Consider the following 20,291-nt stretch of genomic DNA (forward strand, 5'->3'; position numbering starts at 1 on the left):
CAACCCGATATTGACAGCAGCGAGTGGGCACAACCAATGTGCAAAGCAAAGTAAAATATGCCAATCGATTACCAAGACCAATGTTTAGTTAAACGGACAGGGCACACACTTCATGCAACTAAAGATCAATTCACAATTTAATTTCTTTATTAAATTTGCACTTTGGCCTCATGCACCAAGCCTTTGAATACTTCCTGCTGTAATATTCCAAAAAACTGCTCCTTCAGACGTTGCGTCGTTTGCTGGTTGTAAATCAGCTGGGTTGCTGGCCGATCAGCTGTCTTCTGCCTTATTGTTGCTGCTAGATCAGCTGAACTTTCGTTGCTTCAGTTCACGAGTATGCTTCTGGTATTCGCACTTTAAGGATTTCGCGATGGCTGACAACTGTTGTCCGATGCACTTAATTGCATCCAAGCCAAGCGTAAATGGCGAACGATGCACTTTTATTGTTCTATGCCACAATCACTTCTGTTCGATTGTTCACTTTTGCTATGGCGATTTTGTGAACCCAAAATGGTTCACACCTTTGCTGCTGTCGAGCTAAGTCCAACTTTACTTAAGTCCGATTTTTGTTCCAGAACCACTTTCCGGACGGTCATCCGGCTCGAAGGACCAAATGTTTTGGGGCCGGAACACAATTTCGGACACGATTCGAAACTCGCGAATTTGATTTTAAACTCAACTTCAAAACGACAATTTTATTTCGGTTCGATTGATTGGGTGTTTATTGGGGGCGATCTTAATAGCTCGGCGGTTTGGTTTGGACTGTATCTACATTTGTGTTGTACAAAAAGTGGCGAATGATGGAACAGAATATAAAACAAATATCTCCTATCAATACAGATTTCACACATTTACATTTTGATAGTGTTCTTTTCAGAGAGAAAATATGCTAGAATTCGAGTAGTTGAACAGAGCTTAAGTGAGCTTTCCCATTTTAGATCACTTTCGGGTGATCAGCTTCTGACGTCTGTCTGTTCTTCTACCTTCTACTGCACTACCACTAGCTAACATGATTTTACCAAAACAAGTTCGATTCTCACTATATTTTTTATGCGATGAATTATCCAACAGAATGAAAACTCCATAAAATGATTTTCTTGTTTTGCTTGAATGTAGTGGTCATGCATCATTTTGCTTGGGAGCTCGAGACTTTTTGCCAGTAGTGCTTTTCCAATCATATCATTTTTGTACAGTACACTTTTCAGCGCTTTTTCGGCACACAGATTTGCTAAATAGACATTGGAGTTTTGCAACCTGTTCTATGGGTGTAGACCTTCTTAGCTATGTTCCGTATCGAAGGATCCTCGCCTTCATGGCTTTCATGGAGTTGACCGTCTCCGTTCAAACTCTAATGCCTGCCTACCAGTGAGTCTTCAAAGTCCTCTTGATAGATTTTACCTCTAGAACAAGGTTAAATAGTAAATACTTAACTGTTTCGTCTAGGGCCAATTTTTAAGGTAGATCCTTCAAGATTGTCAAAAATATTCCACGACCGCGTCGAAGCACTTTTTAGGCAAGCACTTGTTGTTTAGAAGCTATCTCGTAACCACTTGAAAAAATTGTTCAAAATTTAGTGAAATTCACGTTCCTAGAATTCTTTTGGGCCCTGTTAGTAACACTATCAAACTGCTCTTGGCGAAAGTGTGTAACGTAAGTCGGAAAGAAAGGAACTAAAATGGTAAGGAAAATCACTTTTCTTTGTGACGCACATATAGATACTGATCTTTAATAGACGAGGCTCTCAAACATTTTTGGTAAACAAATTACAATTTAAATCTCATAATAACTATCCGCTTGATGCGTGTTTCTGGATTGCCAGCCTCTGAAAAAATACCCCCTATTAGCGACTAGTTGAAGATTGAAGATAAGCAATCTGGCACAATTCTTCAGCAGTCAAGATTGTTTTAAATAAACCAATGTACCTAGTCAGTTTACGAAAAAATTCAAATGTTCTGCACGAGTATTCTACAAAGCAAAAAATTTCTAAAAGTATACGGAATCTAAAACACGAGTGATCTATTTTTTCATAAGTATCATAATAAAAAGATGTAATTTTCCACTCTTTTGGATGTAATTTAAGTCTTTTCTCAAAAAGCGAATAAAAATTAGTTGATTTGGTATAATTTTACATTCCATGATTTAAAAATAAAGCGGCCAATGAAATTTATATCACAAGCAGTGTAAAATTATATCTTTTTGTTTGTGCAATTTGCCAGTCGAGTCATTTTTCGGAAACCGAGTGTCTTCATTCTAAGACGAAGCTCCATCATCTCTATGGTAAAAGTGGTGGGTTTTTAAATTTAAAAACAAACGAATGATGTTGTTGAAATTAATTATTTGTTTCTCGATTACAGCGACGGCAGATTTTGAAGTGGGATCCGGAACTTGATTCCCAGGAAAAGAATTTGCCAGAACAATTCGAGTTAAATCCGGACCATTACAGTCCGGAACGGAATTCCCTGTGGTCTCCCAGTGACGCTGACCGATTAGAACATTAGCAGAATGGACATCTTCGTATTAAACAGTGCGCCAGCCTGGCGGTGCTCTTGATTGTGGGTGTACTTTTTTTTTCTTTAGTATTTATGTTTTTCTATATATATAAAAAGCAATTTCTGTGGGTTTGTTTGTTTGTTTGTCCTCTATAGACTCAGCCGCCTTAAGAGCTATAGAGCTGAAATTTGGCATGGTTGCTCATTAGGACCAGGAATGATGAAAAATGTTTTCAGATTTTCGGATGACCCCTTCTGAAGGGGGTCGTTCATACAAGACAAATATTGTTTTCGCGTTTATCACGTTATTTTTTGTCGGATCGTGATGAAAATTTGCACATGGGGGTTTTGAGAGATGGGAAATCGATTTCAGGTATTGAATTTTGGGTCAGGGGTCAGCAAAAGGGGTCGCCCATATCAACTTTTTAATATTTTAGTGATATTGACGTTAGTGTTCATCGGATTGAGATAAAAATTTGCGCTCGGATGGTTTTAGAGACGGGCAATCGATTGCCGATATCAAATTTTGTATAAGGGGCCAGCCAAAGGGGTCGTCCATATTCACTGTTCGCTATTTTTGTGATACTGGCGTTATTATACATCGGATTCATATGAAAATTGGTACACAAGAGTTTCGAATGACAAGCAATCGATTCCAGGTATCGAATTCAGTGTAAGGGGTCAGCAAAAGGGGTCGTCCATATCAACTTTCAATATTCATGTGAATTTGGCGTTATTATTCATCGGATTAAGAAGAAAATTTGCGTTCGGATATTTTGAGGGACACGCAATCGATTGCAAGTATTAAATTTTGAATAAGGGGCAAGTGAGTCAGGGACGACCCTTCATTCTAACTGTTCGCTATATTTGCGATATTGACGTTATTATACATCGGATTAAGATGAAAATTGGTACACGATAATTTTGAATGATGTGCAAAAGATTTCAGGTATTAAATTTTATGTAAGGGACCGGAAAAAGGGGTCATCCATATTACTTTTGTAATTTTTTTGTGATATTGACGTTATTATGCATCGGATTGAGATGAAAATTTGTACATAGAAATTATTAAGGACGAACAATTGATTCAAATTATACAATTTTGGATCAGGGTTCTGCCAAAGAGGACGTCCATATTATCTATTCACTGTTTTTTTTTGCGATATTGACGTTATTATGCAATGAATCGGTTTGAAAATTAGCACACGGGAGTTATAAAGGAAGGGCAATATATTTCAGGGATCAAAGCTCGGAAAACCGAGTAAATTGATTTCTGATTTAATATTTGTATCAAACGACAAAAAAGGGATCATATTAACTATCAAATTTGCTTTCCAATAATCACGTGAGTTTGTATCGCATCGAAACGAAAATTCATAAACGGGGGTGTTTTGGCACGGTCAATGGATTCCTTATTTCAAATTTAGTAGTAAACGACAGAAAAAGTGAACGCACATAAAACGTGTTCAACATTATTGCAGTTATTGCTTAAAAATGCATTCGGAATTGCAACTGGAAAATGCTTGGCGATTGGCTATTCATACAAACTGTTCATGATATATTCCAAGTTGAAAGCGAAACGGAGTTCGTATGGGATCAGCTAGTTTTTTATAAATAAATGGTTAATAATAGTAAACTATAGTGTATTTTTCTACTCAAACGATTCATAATATCCCAATATTTCATAAAAAAAATTTAATATTCCGAAAGAAATCTAAAATCTTACATTGCTGTGTATTTTTACACGACAATATGCTGTTCTCTTTTCGTGCATCGTTTTTGGTATAAAATTACACTCCTCGATGTAAGGACGATGTAATTTTAGATCACAAACGGTGTTCCGCTTTCGTTCATCGTTTTCAATCTTAAATTACACGAATTTTTCTTGATGTGTACTGCGATAATAAGGATCTGAAGAAATCGGTAGACATGGAAATCGCGAATTCTCCACTGTTGGTATCATAAATCGGTTTCATGAACGTCTGACTGTTTAATGTAATTGATAACGGGACCTGAAAGATTAGTCTGTGCTTAAAGTTTAAAGGCAGATTTCAACCAGATTCCATTAACTTGTCGTAGTTCTTAAAAAGTGTTCAACTTGGCTAGCGTAGTACACTGTAAATCTGGATTCTCCTTCTCCAAAATTCCAAAAGAGCTTGAAAATCTTCTGGCCGAATTGAAAAGATCTTATTCTCCTAATACTCTGGAACTGCCCATGCATACTGGGCATTTGCAAGGAAAACTTTCTTAAATAATTTAGGGTTATTCTGTCTGTCGATTTTGAAGGTGTAAATAACCTTATGGCTGGGGTGATGCCAAAGTTCGCACATTAGGACACATAACCGGTATAAATTAAACGAATGGTGCTGAACCTCCGATTCGTTCTCAATACACCCTAAAAATTCGATATTAATTGAAAAAAATCGAGTTCTGAGAATAAATTTTGTGTGCAGACATTTGCAGACCCTTACTGCTCATTTTATGTAGTTGTTAATGCCGACCAACTAAAAACCAATTAATTCCTATTTGAAGCTTTTGAAGTTTCTTTAAATATTGAGAATGTTATCATATATTTTCTTTTCTGTTCTACCCATCGAAACTGGATACAACTTTTTTTTCGCATAGTATAAGTTTAAGGTCACCTTTGTTTTTTTTTTTATTATTCTAAAACATACGAAAACGTATTGATAAATTAGAGGAATGCTTACATCGTTGCTCTGTACATATACATGGTTTTTGTCCATATCGTGTTGCTGTTGTTGTTTATGTGCTTGTGTTTGCGTTTGTTTTTTTCTTCACTTAAAGAGGAATCACTTACTAACAATTAATACTTAGCCCTAGTCAACATACACAGTATAAATTTATTTAAGACAAATACAAAATAGTTTTCTCACAAGCGGCCAATCGTAGAAATTCTAGGTTGTGGACTTCAGATTCGCATTTTCCAATTTTAATGTCTCCTTCCGTATTCTCTTATTTTGTTATATTCATGTATAAAAGGAATGTATCGATTTTTTCTTTCGTTGATTTGGTTAGGTTCAATTAGTGGGCAAACCCATTTCAGGTTTGGGTTCACCTCCTCATTTTTGTTGTAAGGGAAAGTGGGGGGCGGTCATCACTGCTTTTCGTTTTCGAGTGAAATGTGCAGATCGCCCTTGGTCTTATCGCTATCGAGTATCGTTAGTGGCACGGCTTCCAAGTTTCGGCTAATTTGGTGGTTCTGTTCGACGATCTTGGCGGGTTTTTTCTCCAGCAGGACGCTGCTGACGTTGTTGTAATCGGAGGCCCGGCTAAGAGATTCGAGCAGCTTCCGTTGCTTTTTGCTGCGCTCCTTCTGGAAGAACAGCCGGATGTAGTAGACCGGGAACACGACGCACTCGCCCGCAGGTTCTTCGGCATCGATGTAAACCCCCCGCACCAACACCGAGTTGGAACAGTTCAGCAGGATCAGCAGCAGCAGTGAGACGATGTGGGTGATCCAGTCGCTTAGCAGACGATTTTCTGTGCGTTGGGAAGAGATTTGTTATAACTTCATCGTCCTCTTGATTGGTTCTATAGAGCTTATATTGAATTAAAAAGATCTCACAGAGCTAGATAAAGCTGAATCAAGGTTTTACTTAAGTGACACACAATTGTCACTTGAGAGTCTATCCTTCGAATTTGAACTTGTGAACTCGTGAACCTGACTTTGTCAATTAGGCTTTGTAAAGAATGATAAAGGGAATTCGAATTAGGCACTAACCTGGTAGGAAGTAATGGTCCAGTACGTGCCACACACCACGCCACACGTTGATTGTGCCAAGGAAGCTAAAGAATAGGAACAAATCAGCGACAACAACGCGCCAAACACCGTTCAGTCGATCGCAAGCCCATCGCATTGCCGGCTGCAGGGAGAAGGTGACTCCGGTCACTCCGTAGCCTATTAGCTATTAAGATGGGACAAAAGATGAAAGACGCTTAATATTAGAGATTCAATGGAACTAAATAGCAACAATTTGCACTATTCGAACGCTTGATTGTTATTTAAATCGAACGAAATTTGTGAAAAGGATAAACTTCAATAGAACTTACCACTGATGCCCACGCCGACAGGGCGCGATCTTCCGGGAATAGTTGAGTGTCCAGAAGTACCCAGAATCCTCGCCACACGAACACCACCAGTGATCCAATCACCAGCACTGAGAACATGCAGTCGAGAATGTACAACAGCGGTTCCTTGGAGCCCTGGAATTAAAGAAGAAAAAAAATATCGTTATTTTTCAGTAGACTATTGATTGTTGATACCAAGATGATATTAAGTTAGAAACCTTTAATTCAAAAGCTTGATTTTGATCAAGCTACATAGAAACATTTTCGGGTATGTAGTTATTTTGGTAGATTTTTTCATTTGAAAAAAAAAAATGCAATCATGCTACCGGAACATGTTAAAATCTACACCGCATGAAAGAGAAAGAGAAAGTACGGAGCTCTAGAAAATGTAGCGGTGAAAAGTGTGTTTTACGCAAAGCACTGCTGAATGTGCGGGGACTTGATCAACCATGTTAAGGTATGACAACCATGTTAAGAGATAACTGTGAACATTTTTTTTATATCGAGTTGAGCCTTCCTGTATACTGAAAGTCTTTTTAACGAATGGTCACCGTCGGTAAATTATTATTATATGCTAGTTTAATGGCATTGCAGTGAACGTTATGATGAAAAATTCTTGATAGAAAAATTACAGCTTGGAAAGAAATGACGGATGGATAAAGCAGATGCTTATTCAAAGAAAATTTAAAGGTGTTGAAATTGATCCAAGAGCATATTTTTTATGGAAAGCTTCAAAGGTGCGTTCTAGACTCTTTGTCCTGCATCAATTGAATGGCTGGGACAAGTAATAGCGAGAGGCGCATTTACGTTCACCCATACATCCAACCTGATGGATTGGTAAAGCACCTGCTTCCCAATCGGTCACATCCCTCGAACTAGTTCAGTAATAGGAAAGCTTCACCAGAGCCATGCAGTCTAGACTTTTGTTCCGATTACTTTAATCCACCACCATACATTATAAGGCCAATACAAAAAGTCAACCAAAAAGTGAATTCTGCTCAACGGACATAAAATTGAATCTTTATTTATGAAACCGAACCCGAACGAGTAGCACGCATCGATAGAATTGGTTAAGCAATCGAAACAGCACATGTGAGCGCTGCTTGTGTGATTTTTTGCCCGGTCGGGTGCAACCTTATGTGTTCGACCCATCCGTAGTTGGTTGTGGGTAGCAATGTGGCTTCTTCGTCACTTACTGCAAACAACCAGCTGGTGCTGGGCAACAAATCACACAAGTAGTTTAGAGCTGCCGGTAACACAAAGCCCTTTGCTGACATTTTCACCATCTATTCTTTTCTTCTACCCAAAGCGACCTTTCCACCTATCAATTTTCATTTCTGTCTTTATTACTCTCTAATTAGAATTAGAATTTTCCGATATGCCATAAACTAAAATAAAAAACCAAGAAAGAAGCAGCATTAGGCGTGCTTTTAGCGAAAAATGCGGATTATTGACATCCCGATCAGAAGAGAGGAGAGCATATCAAAATTGTGATTCAAACATATTCCAACGAGAAATTTCTACCATATTCAGTTACAGCTTTCAAAACTAGACATGCGTAAACTCGCTTCAAAAAATTCGTTCTGCTGATTTCTTGCGAGTTTAACGCGTTATGTGTCACACAACGAAACAACAGAACGAACACAAAATGCGCACGAACGTTTGTTACCTGACAAACAGAGATGCCAATATGCCTAATTTTTCAGGATTTGCCTGATATTTTTAGGCTCATCCTGACAACATGATGAGCCATTGAATTTGCCTAATTTTGCCTGATTTTTGCGAATGGGATGAAAATTTGTAGTAAGGAACTGGATTAGGTACCATTGCTGAATTGAAAATTTGGAAATATGGCTGAATCAAAGCAATCGAAAGATTCCCTTGAATTCTTATTTAAAAAGGGAATTAAAGGGAATCTTTCAATTGCTTTGATTCAGTTTAATGAGTAGTATTATTCATCCTTCCATTGGGGATGAGGGGCCCCATACAATTTTTCGCACAACCCGAGAACATATCTAATTAAAATTGTGTTGTTTAGCTTCAGAACTTTTAAAGTGATGGGTACGAAAAAGTTGGTATGCATATTAGAAACGCCTAACCTAAACAAAAAGGGTGGGGTTTGGCTCATAAACGTGATTTTTTCGCATAAATCGAGAGTTAATCAATCAGAAGGGACCTAATTTTAAAAGTGAGGTTGTTTGTGTACGGATATTTGGCTTATCAAACTTATCAAACAAAGATAGCCAAATGTGGCTTTTGACATCATTAAGACACTCACAATGTCAATGGTGTAGTTCGTGAGACCTTCCCACTTTGGAAACGGAAGAGGGTAGAGAGTCCATACCAGTAAAACCTACATTTTGACATTATTGAAGAACTCATGACGCTTTTTTCAGATCAAGAAAACAGTTTTTCTGAAGATAGCTGAAGTTCAGTAGGCCGAAACGTAAAAAAAACAGCAGTTTTAATTTCGTCTTAATTAAATCTCCGAAAAATATCAATAAAAGAAAACCATTGATAAAAAGAAATTATGAGATTAAGTTTCAGTAAATAATATGAAATCATCTTTATATTGTAAATCAAAACTCCAGATGTTGTTAACATCCAAAATCGATTTTAGATCCTTGAAAACTAAAAGTAAAGTTTGTTTCACATATAATCTGGTCGCATCTTTTCATTCACTGCAGCGTCCCTAGTTGCCACATCACGAATCTATTGGCAGTGTTTTGATCCGGATGGTTTGTTTACTTAGTGGTGAAAATTTCATCAAGATTGAAGCAGTCAGTTAAAAGTTATCGACGATGGAACGCGAAAGGCGAGAGAAAATTCTGCACACTCACGTAGAGAAACCGACGGACGTGGTCAGGGGTAAAGATCGCGAAATTCCTAAAATATCCAAAATCGACTGTAAATTCGGTGCTGCAACGTTACCGAGAGACCCTTACGGTGGATCGAGCAAAACAAACCAGGCGTAAAAGTGGAACATATGACCGGAAGCTGCGAGCAAAGGTAATTCGATCAGTTCACAATAATCCTGGAATCTCCTTGCGTGATTTGGCGAAAAAGCTCAAGACGAACCACAGTACAGCTCGACGAATTTGTTTGCGAGAAGGCTTGCGGTCGTATCATACAAGTAAACACCCCAACAGGACGCTGAAACAAAACCTGGTCGCCAAAACCAGGGCAAGGAACTTGTACGAGAAAGTGTTGAAGTACAACGAATGCATTTTGATGGACGACGAAACTTACGTCAAAATGGATTTTGGTCAAATACCCGGTAACAAATTTTACCTTGCGAAGCATAAAGGGAATGTTGCGGGTAGATTCAAGTTTGTTTTCGCAGATAAATTTGCTCGTAAGTTGATGATTTGGCAAGGGATCTGTAGTTGTGGGAAGAAGTCTAAGATTTTCATCACTGGGGACACAATGAATGGAAATGTTTACAAAAAAGAATGTCTCCAGAAGAGGGTTTAGCCATTCTTTCGGTCCCACAAAAGTCCGGTGAAGTTCTGGCCGAGCCTGGCAAGATGCCGCTACAACCGGGATGTCGTTAAATGGTATAAGGAAAACAAGAGTGATTTTGTTGAAAAAAGTATCAATCCACCAAACTGTCCGGATTTTCATCCCATCGAGAAATATTGGGCAATACATAGTTAAAGGCAGTTGAAGAAATTTAGCAGAACCATGAAAAACCCCGCTCAAATGGAAAAGTGGTGGAACAAGATGGCGAATGAATTTACCAGCAGTACTGTACAGAAAATGATGGGTGGTATCACAAAAAAAGCTTGAAAATTCATCCGAAAAGCTGACGAATGATTTTTATGTTTTTTTCCTTAAAGTGCAATAAAAACCCTTCAAAATGACATTTTTACTTTTGTTGTACGTTATTTCTTTGCGGAGAAATGATCTATTTTATCCGACCAGCTTCTATGTGAAACAGACTTTATAAGCCGTTTCAAATAAAAAAATTGTTAAATAAAAAAAAACTCCAGCTGCAATTTCAAAGTTGTTGCTTCTCTGTTATATGATTAAAAATTAATTTCAGAACTTCAAATTTCAAATTTCATTTATTTTGGGAAGGTGTAACAAAGCACACCCGGTCAGCTAGTAAAATTTATAATTTTAGAGTTATTCATCCAACTGTACCATACTCGCGGAAATCAGGCTACAAGATATCTCGTACTTGTTCCACGGTGTGTTAGAACGAAAGTGTAGAATTATTATGTTCATCTCTTATGTACGTTTAATTTTCGTTTGATCTTGATTAACTTTTAATGATTGCTTGAGGTACAGAACCTGATGTTTGGCCCACCATAATTATTGGCTTCATAAAGAATGCAAAACCATTTGATGCCTTCAAAGTCCTGATTTTAAAATTGTTTTTTTTTTCACTATTTTCAGATTTTTTTCGCAGCACTGCACCGAGGTAAGTGTCGATTGTAACTATGAATTGGTTTTTAAATCAATCTGAGAAACATAATCAAGGAATTTGAACAAAAAAAGTTGTTCATTCTTCATAATGGGGCTTGTGAGCTATATCAGTTGGAGAGTCACTTGCTTTCTGAGCCGATGTCCGTGAGTTCGAGCCCAAGAGTAAACATCGATCACAGTTGTACCGGATAAGTTTTTCAATGACTGTCCGCCAACTGCATCGTTGATATAAGTCGCGAATGACATAAAGATGTTAGAACGACTATAATCGAAACAAAAAAAACTTCATTCTGACAAAATAAATCCATTTCAAATAATGTTCCAGTAATATTCTCCACTTACTTATGATGAACCTGTGATATCAATTTCAAGTCCTATTGTATTTATCTGTTTTTTTAGCAACAATACTTATTTCATGCAAATTGTTCATCTGCCCAACTTTTTCATTCTGTGCCGTGTTTTCTTGAATTTGTTTAGGTAAAACACGCCGTGAGAATTGAAGAAATTGCAATTCAATGGAAATCTGCGCCGGCTACCGCATGATGAATTTAAGTTTGAAACTCTCCAGTGGAGATACTGTGTGAAGAACTGTTGTGTGTGAAATTTATTAGTTTTAATTCATATTTTCCCTTAAAATTTCAACTTTTTTTTTAAATATAATTAACTAACCTAACCATGTTTATCATGAAATGAGATTTTTAATTTTTTTTTAAAAATAATTTTAAACAGTTGTAAATAACGTGAACATCAAGCAATAAAATTAAAAAAAACACGATTTTTCCCATATATAAATTCTTGCAAATTTTATGCCTTACGAAGCGTTTACAAATCTTTACTTTGATAAATCTGACTGCAGTGTGTGCCTAGTTTCTACCAAGAAATTTATCGCCGCTTCTTGCATCTCATGAACTTTCCAAGCACCAAATTTAAAGTTTTTTTTTGTTAAAAAATATTGTGGAAAACACTGTTAATTATCAATACATGAAAAAATAAAGGCCATTTTCCATTTAAATGGTAAAAAATGAATTTGAAGGGGGCCAATTTTTTGTGAGCGAAGACTAGTGCGAGGAAAATAAAATCGTGAAATTCGGCCCAATGATATCGACCAAACAGCTGTAGAAACTGAAATAAAAATCCATCGATGATAAAAAAACGGGAGATCCCTCATAAATGATTGATGAATTGTGTCCATCTGATTTTTTTCGTAAAGGAAAGCAATTTCAACAGATAAGCAATTGAAATGAAAAAAAAAACTTCAAGTGATAGCACATTTTTCATTAACCTGATAAAACCGGGTAGCGAAAGTCATCTTCAGCATCAATTCAGATGGATACTGCAATGGTATTTTTAAATTTCCTGATAAGGGAGACAATCTAAGCAGATTGGCATGTTTCTTTTGTTTGAATGGCTTCCATTCTGGAATAACATTGCAAAAAGAGATGCAGATGTTTTCGAAGTTATGGTCTTCGACAAAGTTGTTTTGCAGAAAATTTCCTTTAAAGAATTTGTAAATTGGCACAAACACCACCAGTAGTTCTTCAGAAGAAACAAAAATAAAGTTGATTTTTCACAGTTTGACTTTCGGTCTTTAAACTGTTTGGTTTTTCGAAGAAGTCATCAAATTTTTCAATGAAATATCTTAAACTTTATTTATTTTTCCCTTCAGGATTTTCTAAAAAAGTCGAAGGATGAGGGTGGTGACAAAAGCAATAATTCGATACATGATCCGGCCTAATAAACGTTTTTGTAGTTTTTGAGGTATTGTAGTCTGAATGGTAAAAATCCGAAACGTCTTATTTTCGTAGAATAAATGTATCTTAAATTTTGTTAGATAATAGTTTGATAGTTAATCATAAGAGTGAAAAGTTATAAAAAATGTGTGCTTTTGGGAATCTCGTAACGCAATTCAATTATTATTCTCAGCTTATATTCATCTAAAACTATTAGGTTTTAAGTTATTCAGAGTTAAAGAAAAAAAATCGTCAAATATGCTCCGGGGCCCTGAAAGCTTTGTATTAAAATTTCAAATTTATACATTTTTACCCCTCCCATAACTTTTTGTTGCTGTTTTTATTGCCTCAAAAAGCAATAAAAATTTTGGAAGTGATTAATTCAGTCCTGAATTAGCGCAACGAGATAACAAATTTTATGGAAATTTGTATAGGATAGCAAAATTTTTAATTCAAAAATTGCCAGAGATGTGCTGAAAGGTCTTAAATTATATGTATGAGTTTTAATTATTCCTTGATTCTTGCAATGCATTTCATGTAAACAAACCTTAATCCTAACTTTTACCCTAGAAAAGATATTCAATGTTATGGAAGAGATCTAAGTTGTCTGTGACAAAAAACTGACGTGTTTTTTTCGAGTTCTTCATTTCAAGCTTGTGAAAAAAATCCAAAAATCATTTAAAATCAAGTGTTAACCTTGAGTTCGGGACGGAAGGCAACAGTTGTAGTCATTACACACCAAAAATGGAACGAACGATCAGGGAGGAAAAGGGTCCCTTCGGATTTTAGGAAACGCAGTGCAACCATTATGCCATTGGCCAGAAAGAGCCGCAAGTGGACCGTAGAGAATAACGAGCAAAAGTTCAAGCATTGAAAAGTATCCAAGCTAAGTATTTATTTTTATTAGGTTTTCAAAATTTACTCCAAACTGTTAATTTTCCTTGTTTTCTGTGTTTTGTTTTTTCCCTACATTTTCTTTTAAGTTTTAGTTTCCCACAGCTTTTTAAACGTTACAAAAAGAAAGTTTTGAAAAATTTCGACCTCAATACTTATGTTTCAACAAATCCTGCATTTGTAGCTTTAATCGATAAGTTCTCGGAAGTACTATAAGGTTCCGTAGTCGTCAATTTAACCACAAAGTAATTAACATATTTCACCATATTTCATAATATGCCAGATTAAATTTAACGTATTTTTTTATGTTTGATGCAGTCATATTATTTTTCAATTTCAAAATTCTATACAATATAAAAAACTCATAGAAAATTTGAATTTTCAGCGTATTTTCTGTGGTGTTTTTTACGCATTTTGAAGTGCAACTTTTAATACCGTTTCTTTGTAGCCCTCCAACAGCAGGTATCGCCTGCAGTTCTTTAGTTCCTTTTTTCGAATATTATTTTTGAATATCCTTTTTTTTTTATTTCTAAAAATGTTTTTTTTTCATTTGAGAATTTAAACCGTTTTTAAATGGATGTTGTTTTCATGCCCTGCTGACTGGAAGGCAAGAAGGAAATTATTCCAGATTTTCTCATTTAAAAAAAAAGGTGTTTGAAAAAGAGTACAAAAATAAAAATTTATCAAAAATTTATACGTTATTATACGTTATTATATTTGGGTCGCGGAGAGGAAAGGATTAAAATGTGTTGCAGGATTGTTAGCGAACCGGGAAGAACTTAGAAAGTTTTAATGTCTCGTCGGGGAACCAATAAAGGACCTAGAATTTTCAAGTAACATTGGAAAAAATTTTTATGTTTGGAAGGTTTCAACGGAATTTCAGAGGTTTTTTAAAATATATTTCTTAATCTGAATGTAGTTTTTGACAGTCTCGTTTAGTTTCACCTCATAAACATGTAAAACAATTTTTTAAACTGATTTTTCTAGCTTGTGCGGAATTATTCTTATGAAATAGTAGTTTTTTACATTTTCAACCATGTTTTTGTTCATTGGTCAACAAACGAAGTTTCAATCGCCTTTTAAAAACCTTTTGTGCGATCTGTCGAAATCTGTTGTCTCCACCCTAATAAAATTATCTTGTTACATTTTTCAATAACCAACGTTTAATATTTAGCCTTGTCTCATAAACCCATCTTGAGCTCAAATGACTAGGTCTTTCGTTAAACAGGCATATTGACTTCATTTCAGTAACTTAAAAAAAAATCGTAATCTAAAATAATCTTTTCTCAGATTGTAATACACAGAGGCTTATTAACCCGTTTAAGGAAAAATAAATTATACCGGTGATTATTAGGTGAAGTACAAATATTTTTTCTAAGGCCTCACGAAACTGTTTAAAATGCATAGAATGACTATCGAAATATTTTTAAGACAATGATTTTTTTTTTCATCATTGATTCAAGTTGTATTGAATGGATAAGACCGAACGTTTAAGACGAATTATTGTTCGAAAGTTGAAAGTTCATAGCAAGCTCATGCTTTTTCTTTTCAGTAATAGCGAAATCAATATGAGGCAAAGAGTAGAATCGAATTGATGAGTTTCCAAAAACAACCTCTATCAGTTATTATTACAGAAATCTCATTTAATTTTTTTAACTTAAGAAGGAGGTATTTATTTAAAAAGCATAAGACATCAAAAATTTAGTTATAATTATACTTTGAAGTATCTCTTCATTTTGACCTTTTGGAAAAAAACATCAATATAACAGGAATAATAGCTAGAAAAATAAGTTAGCTTCAAGAAGATTTTTAAAATATGCTTTATTCATTATAATTGCATTATGGTAAAATTTTTGCCTTTTCGTCCTTAGGAAATATCTAGGAGCATAGGAGGTGTAGGAAAACTTGATCGTACCATTTGCCAAAATGCCTAAACCTTCCCCAACTAACAAAACCCTTTCCCTGGATATTTCAATATAGATTCGCAGACGTATAGACGGTTTCTATAGTTGGAGATATTGATTTACCTTTGTTTCTAAATTTTTCAAAATTTATCTTTGGAATATTAAGGGGCGATAGGTTGTTAATTGATCCTATGAAGTATCCTACTAACAATCCTTCCTGCATCCCTCATTGACTACTAGGACGTGGCCGGCGTCGTTATTGATCATTTTCAAAGGAAGAGCATGAGTTTTGTGCATTGCGAATGAACTGCTAGTCCCAAGCACCATTCTTTTGGTCCTTGCATAAAATTGATGGCCTCGATCAATCACGGAGTAGCAACCATTGGCGAAGTAGAACTTGTTCTGCCTAGCCACGCCAGCGATCATGGAATTGGAAATGCGTAAGTTGAGCAAAGCCTAATAAAATTTGCTATTTGAAGTCTTTAAAAGTGTTGTTGTATAAACATATTTGCACAGCATTTCCAGTTCAATGATTTAAGGTGGATATGAGAAGTCAACCAAGCTAAGCTAAGCTAAGAAAAGATATTCAATGTTATGACAAAAAAAAAAATCAAAATATATGTGACTCAATAAAGAATAATTTAGCATGTGATAATTTTTCACTTTTTCTCTTGAGATTTCTGAGAAAAAGCCTGGAAAATGAAAATCCTGGAAATGAAAAGAGAAAAGTCGGACTGAATATTCCTTTTTGGATAATTCGATGGAAAATTAGTATTTGATGACATGCTGATAAACCACACCAAATCCGATAAAATACTTGATTTAGAAGAAAATAGGCGCTTTCATTTCCTTTCAACAAACAATATATTAGATTTGTGCGCTACGAAACATTTGAGTATATCGCTTTTGTGATCTTTGATAACTGTTCGGGGGTTTATTGCATACTCAACGGTGCTTATTGCGCTCGCTGTAAATTACGATTCAAAGATGACGATACGATACAGAAACGGGATATTTAGATAAGGTATTGAAAGTTTTTGTAAGTTTTATTTCTTTCGTATTTCTTGTGGTAAACACACTTCGCGTACTGCAACAAACAAGTTCATTTTTCTGTTTAAATGGCTCTTATAAAAAAGAGTACATTTCGTAAAATTTCTCAAAAAGAAGAGTACGCCCATTTTTAGACCGAATAAGAGTCCAAAATGATATATTTTTCTTCTGAATGGATCGTTATCATGAAATTACTAATATTTGTCCAATAGCTAATGTTTATGCAGTAATTATCTGTTAAAAAGAACTAAAAATACTGTATTCATCTAAAAACCAGAAAATTACGCTCTTAAGTATGCAATGACTCTAGGGTAGTAGACAAACTTTTAGAATTCTCTTTGTCTGATACTTACAAACTGTGAAATGAGAACTAATATGGAAAAAATAGTTAACAGACCCTTTAATCTTAGGATTTTACTAGATTATTGTCTAGGGTCAGGGCACCCGGCACGTGGTTTTTTCGACGTCGCGTTTTTTTCGTCCGTTTTTTCGCGAATAAAAATTGTTGGTGAATTCGATGAAAAATCTAATAAATTTTTTGTCTCAAGTAAAAAATAATGGTGAAACGTGGTGAAACTATTAACAACTGAGATGCAGGGAAAAATGTTCGCAAGTTGTTCGGGAAATTTAGAGGAAAATAGGTACATTTATTTCAATTAGCGGATCTAACCGCTAGCTCCGGAAAGCAGAGCGTTTATTTTGTTTTGTGCTATCATCAGAATTCAGTATTAACGGGATGTAAAAGTGCTTTTTATGCCGTATGTGAGTCTTTAAAAAAACGATGCACGTGTTTTGTGAGAGCAAAATTACCGGAAGTGTAGTTTGAATAGATGAGACCATGAAACGAAGAAAATCACAAACTTAGTGTAGTGGAAAATTCCTGCTTTAAAATGTTTATTTAATAAATTTGAATGTATACCGCGAAAAATAAGTTAATTATTAACAATACAAAAATTGACAGCATCCTGGGTCGTATGAGTTCTCTGCACCTAAAAAGTTTCTTTAGCTGTTTCAGATTATCCCCACTATGATTACATTGACTTGTCGAGGTGTGCATTATAGTACTACACTGATTTTCTGAATTTTCTGAAATGAGTTTTGAATCCAGATACTCGTTTTGGCAGCTTGTGTTGTTCTTGATAATTAGTTGTACCGCATGTATCAGCCAATGCAAGATGTGTGTAGTCACCCAATGCTATGCTATGCTATGCTTTTTTTTGTCTAGGGTCAGGGCACCCTGCAATCAGGATCAAGTCTCCTGTAGTAAGGGATCAAGTCTCCTGTAACTTAAAAAAATATCACAATTTTTTTTTAGTCTCATGAAAATGCCTCTAGTTTATCTACGAGTTCATGTATCGTACTAACTTTTGGAACTTAAACTTGAAATTATACGCTGTCAGAAAATGCAAAAGACGGTGAATTACAAAACTTTTCAAAAAACATATGACAAAAAAAGAAAGGGGATCAAGTATCCCCATACTCCCCTATTGATGAATCAATTAACCGCCTGAATTGTTTCAGTCATAGTAGAAAACAAATCATAGTGTCGTACCAATTGGTTTAGAAAAACCCGATTTAATACACTTAACAGTGGATTGGAGCCTTTCTAACAGAGTTTAAATTATATTTGGAAATATATAAAATAATATAGAATATACATGATAGATTCCTTCCCTCTGAATCATATAAGTATGATTTCAGATATTCAAACACGAAAAATTCCAATCTCAATATAAAAAAATGATGCCTGATACGTTTTTTTGGGGAAAAGCGAACTGGTATGTAAGGAGCTCATTTTATGTATGGAAAGAATGGTATTTAAACAGTAGAATTTCCAAGATTTATAACACGCTGAAATGGTGCCGTGGTAGCAACCAGAACTTTCACGTTGCTGGTCACGGTTCGAATCTTACTGTTTTTTTATGCTTTTTTTTTACTGAATAAGTAAAACCAACTACAATATTGATGGATAGCCGTGACGCGTGCCCTAGCATGATACCTTTTTTAGAGCTCAACCATGCATAGAGGAAAAATTCCCACAAAAGGAGGGGAAAGTAATATGACTATTAAATGATTAATCTCATTCTGTAAACTAAATCTGAAATCTTATTCTGATTCTAAAGTTTGAATTTTGAGTTACAACACTTAGTCTAATATTTGAATATAAGTTCCAATTTCAAATTCCAGGTTGATCTTTAATCCAAATTCTTAATCAGAATTCTAAATCTGAATTCTCAATCTGAATTCTGAATCTGAACTCTGAATTTGAATTCTAAATCTGTATTCTGAATCTGAATTCTGAATCTGAATTCTGAATCTGAATTCTGAATCTGAATTCTGAATCTGAATTCTGAATCTGAGTTCTGAATCTGAATTCTGAATCTGAATTCTGAATCTGAATTCTGAATTCTGAATCTGAATTCTGAATCTTAATTCTGAATCTGAATTCTGAATCTGAATTCTGAATCTGAATTCTGAATCTGAATTCTGAATCTGAATTCTGAATCTGAATTCTGAATCTGAATTCTGAATCTGAATTCTGAATCTGAATTCTGAATCTGAATTCTGAATCTGAATTCTGAATCTGAATTCTGAATCTGAATTCTGAATCTGAATTCTGAATCTGAATTCTGAATCTGAATTCTGAATCTGAATTCTGAATCTGAATTCTGAATCTGAATTCTGAATCTGAATTCTGAATCGGAATTCTGAATCTGAATTCTGAATCTGAATTCTGAATATGAATTCTGAATCTGAATTCTGGATCTGAATTCTGAATCTGAATTCTGAATCTGAATTCTGAATCTGAATTCTGAATCTGAATTCTGAATCTGAATTCTGAATCTGAATTCTGAATCTGAATTCTGAATCTGAATTCTGAATCTGAATTCTGAATCTGAATTCTGAATCTGAATTCTGAATCTGAATTCTGAATCTGAATTCTGAATCTGAATTCTGAATCTGAATTCTTAATCTTGTAAATCTCATTTTGATTGTTTTGCATCACACGGTTTTCAACATTGAAATTTCTTTCATCCAAATTTTTTTTTATGATTTCGGATTTTACAACTTTTAATAGTATGGTTTTACCCCTAAAAGTATGCAGCAAACTTAATTTCAGAAAAATTGTGAAAAAAAGTTTTCACAAAACAAAATCGTGTTTTCATGCGTAATGATCTTTAAGTCATCGCAAATTTATCAAAAACTGTGCAAATTGGTATTCTTGGAGAAACAATTCCAGAATTGAAAATTGATAAAGTGAGGAGAAATTTTACGGATGATGAAAAGAGCGAAAGAACATTTTTGCAAGGAAAATTTATTAACGTACACCATACTTTACCTCGCAACATCCAGCTTCATCAATTTTTAATTCTGATATTCTTTCTCCATGAATCTAAATTTTTCACCGATATGCCGAAAATAAATTTACAAAAATTCTGAATCTGAATTCTGAATCTGAATTCTGATTCTGAATTCTGAATCTGAATTCTGAATCTGAATTCTGAATCTGAATTCTGATTCTGAATTCTGAATCTGAATTCTGAATCTGAATTCTGAATCTGAATTCTGAATCTGAATTCTGAATCTGAATTCTGAATCTGAATTCTGAATCTGAATTCTGAATCTGAATTCTGAATCTGAATTCTGAATCTGAATTCTGAATCTGAATTCTGAATCTGAATTCTGAATCTGAATCTGAA

At 35.0% G+C, this 20,291-nt stretch overlaps 1 protein-coding gene across 6 annotated transcripts in view; it reads right to left on the minus strand.

Annotated features, from left to right (window-relative positions):
* Positions 1–5,108: 5,108 nt before the first annotated feature.
* LOC129749513 (uncharacterized) overlaps positions 5,109–20,291 on the minus strand; it is a 98,203-nt gene continuing 83,020 nt past the window's right edge. For all 6 annotated transcript variants that reach the window (XM_055744493.1, XM_055744488.1, XM_055744492.1 and 3 more), the window contains 3 exons: positions 6,564–6,716; positions 6,235–6,418; positions 5,109–5,993 (listed from right to left, as the gene is read on the minus strand). In XM_055744493.1, the coding sequence (XP_055600468.1) occupies positions 5,608–5,993; positions 6,235–6,418; positions 6,564–6,716 (723 nt within the window). In that variant the 3' untranslated portion in view covers positions 5,109–5,607. The remainder of the gene's footprint in view (positions 5,994–6,234; positions 6,419–6,563; positions 6,717–20,291) is intronic.

This window comes from Uranotaenia lowii, chromosome 2 (assembly GCF_029784155.1).
Source record: "Uranotaenia lowii strain MFRU-FL chromosome 2, ASM2978415v1, whole genome shotgun sequence".
In the NCBI taxonomy this organism is placed as follows: Eukaryota; Metazoa; Arthropoda; class Insecta; order Diptera; family Culicidae; genus Uranotaenia; species Uranotaenia lowii.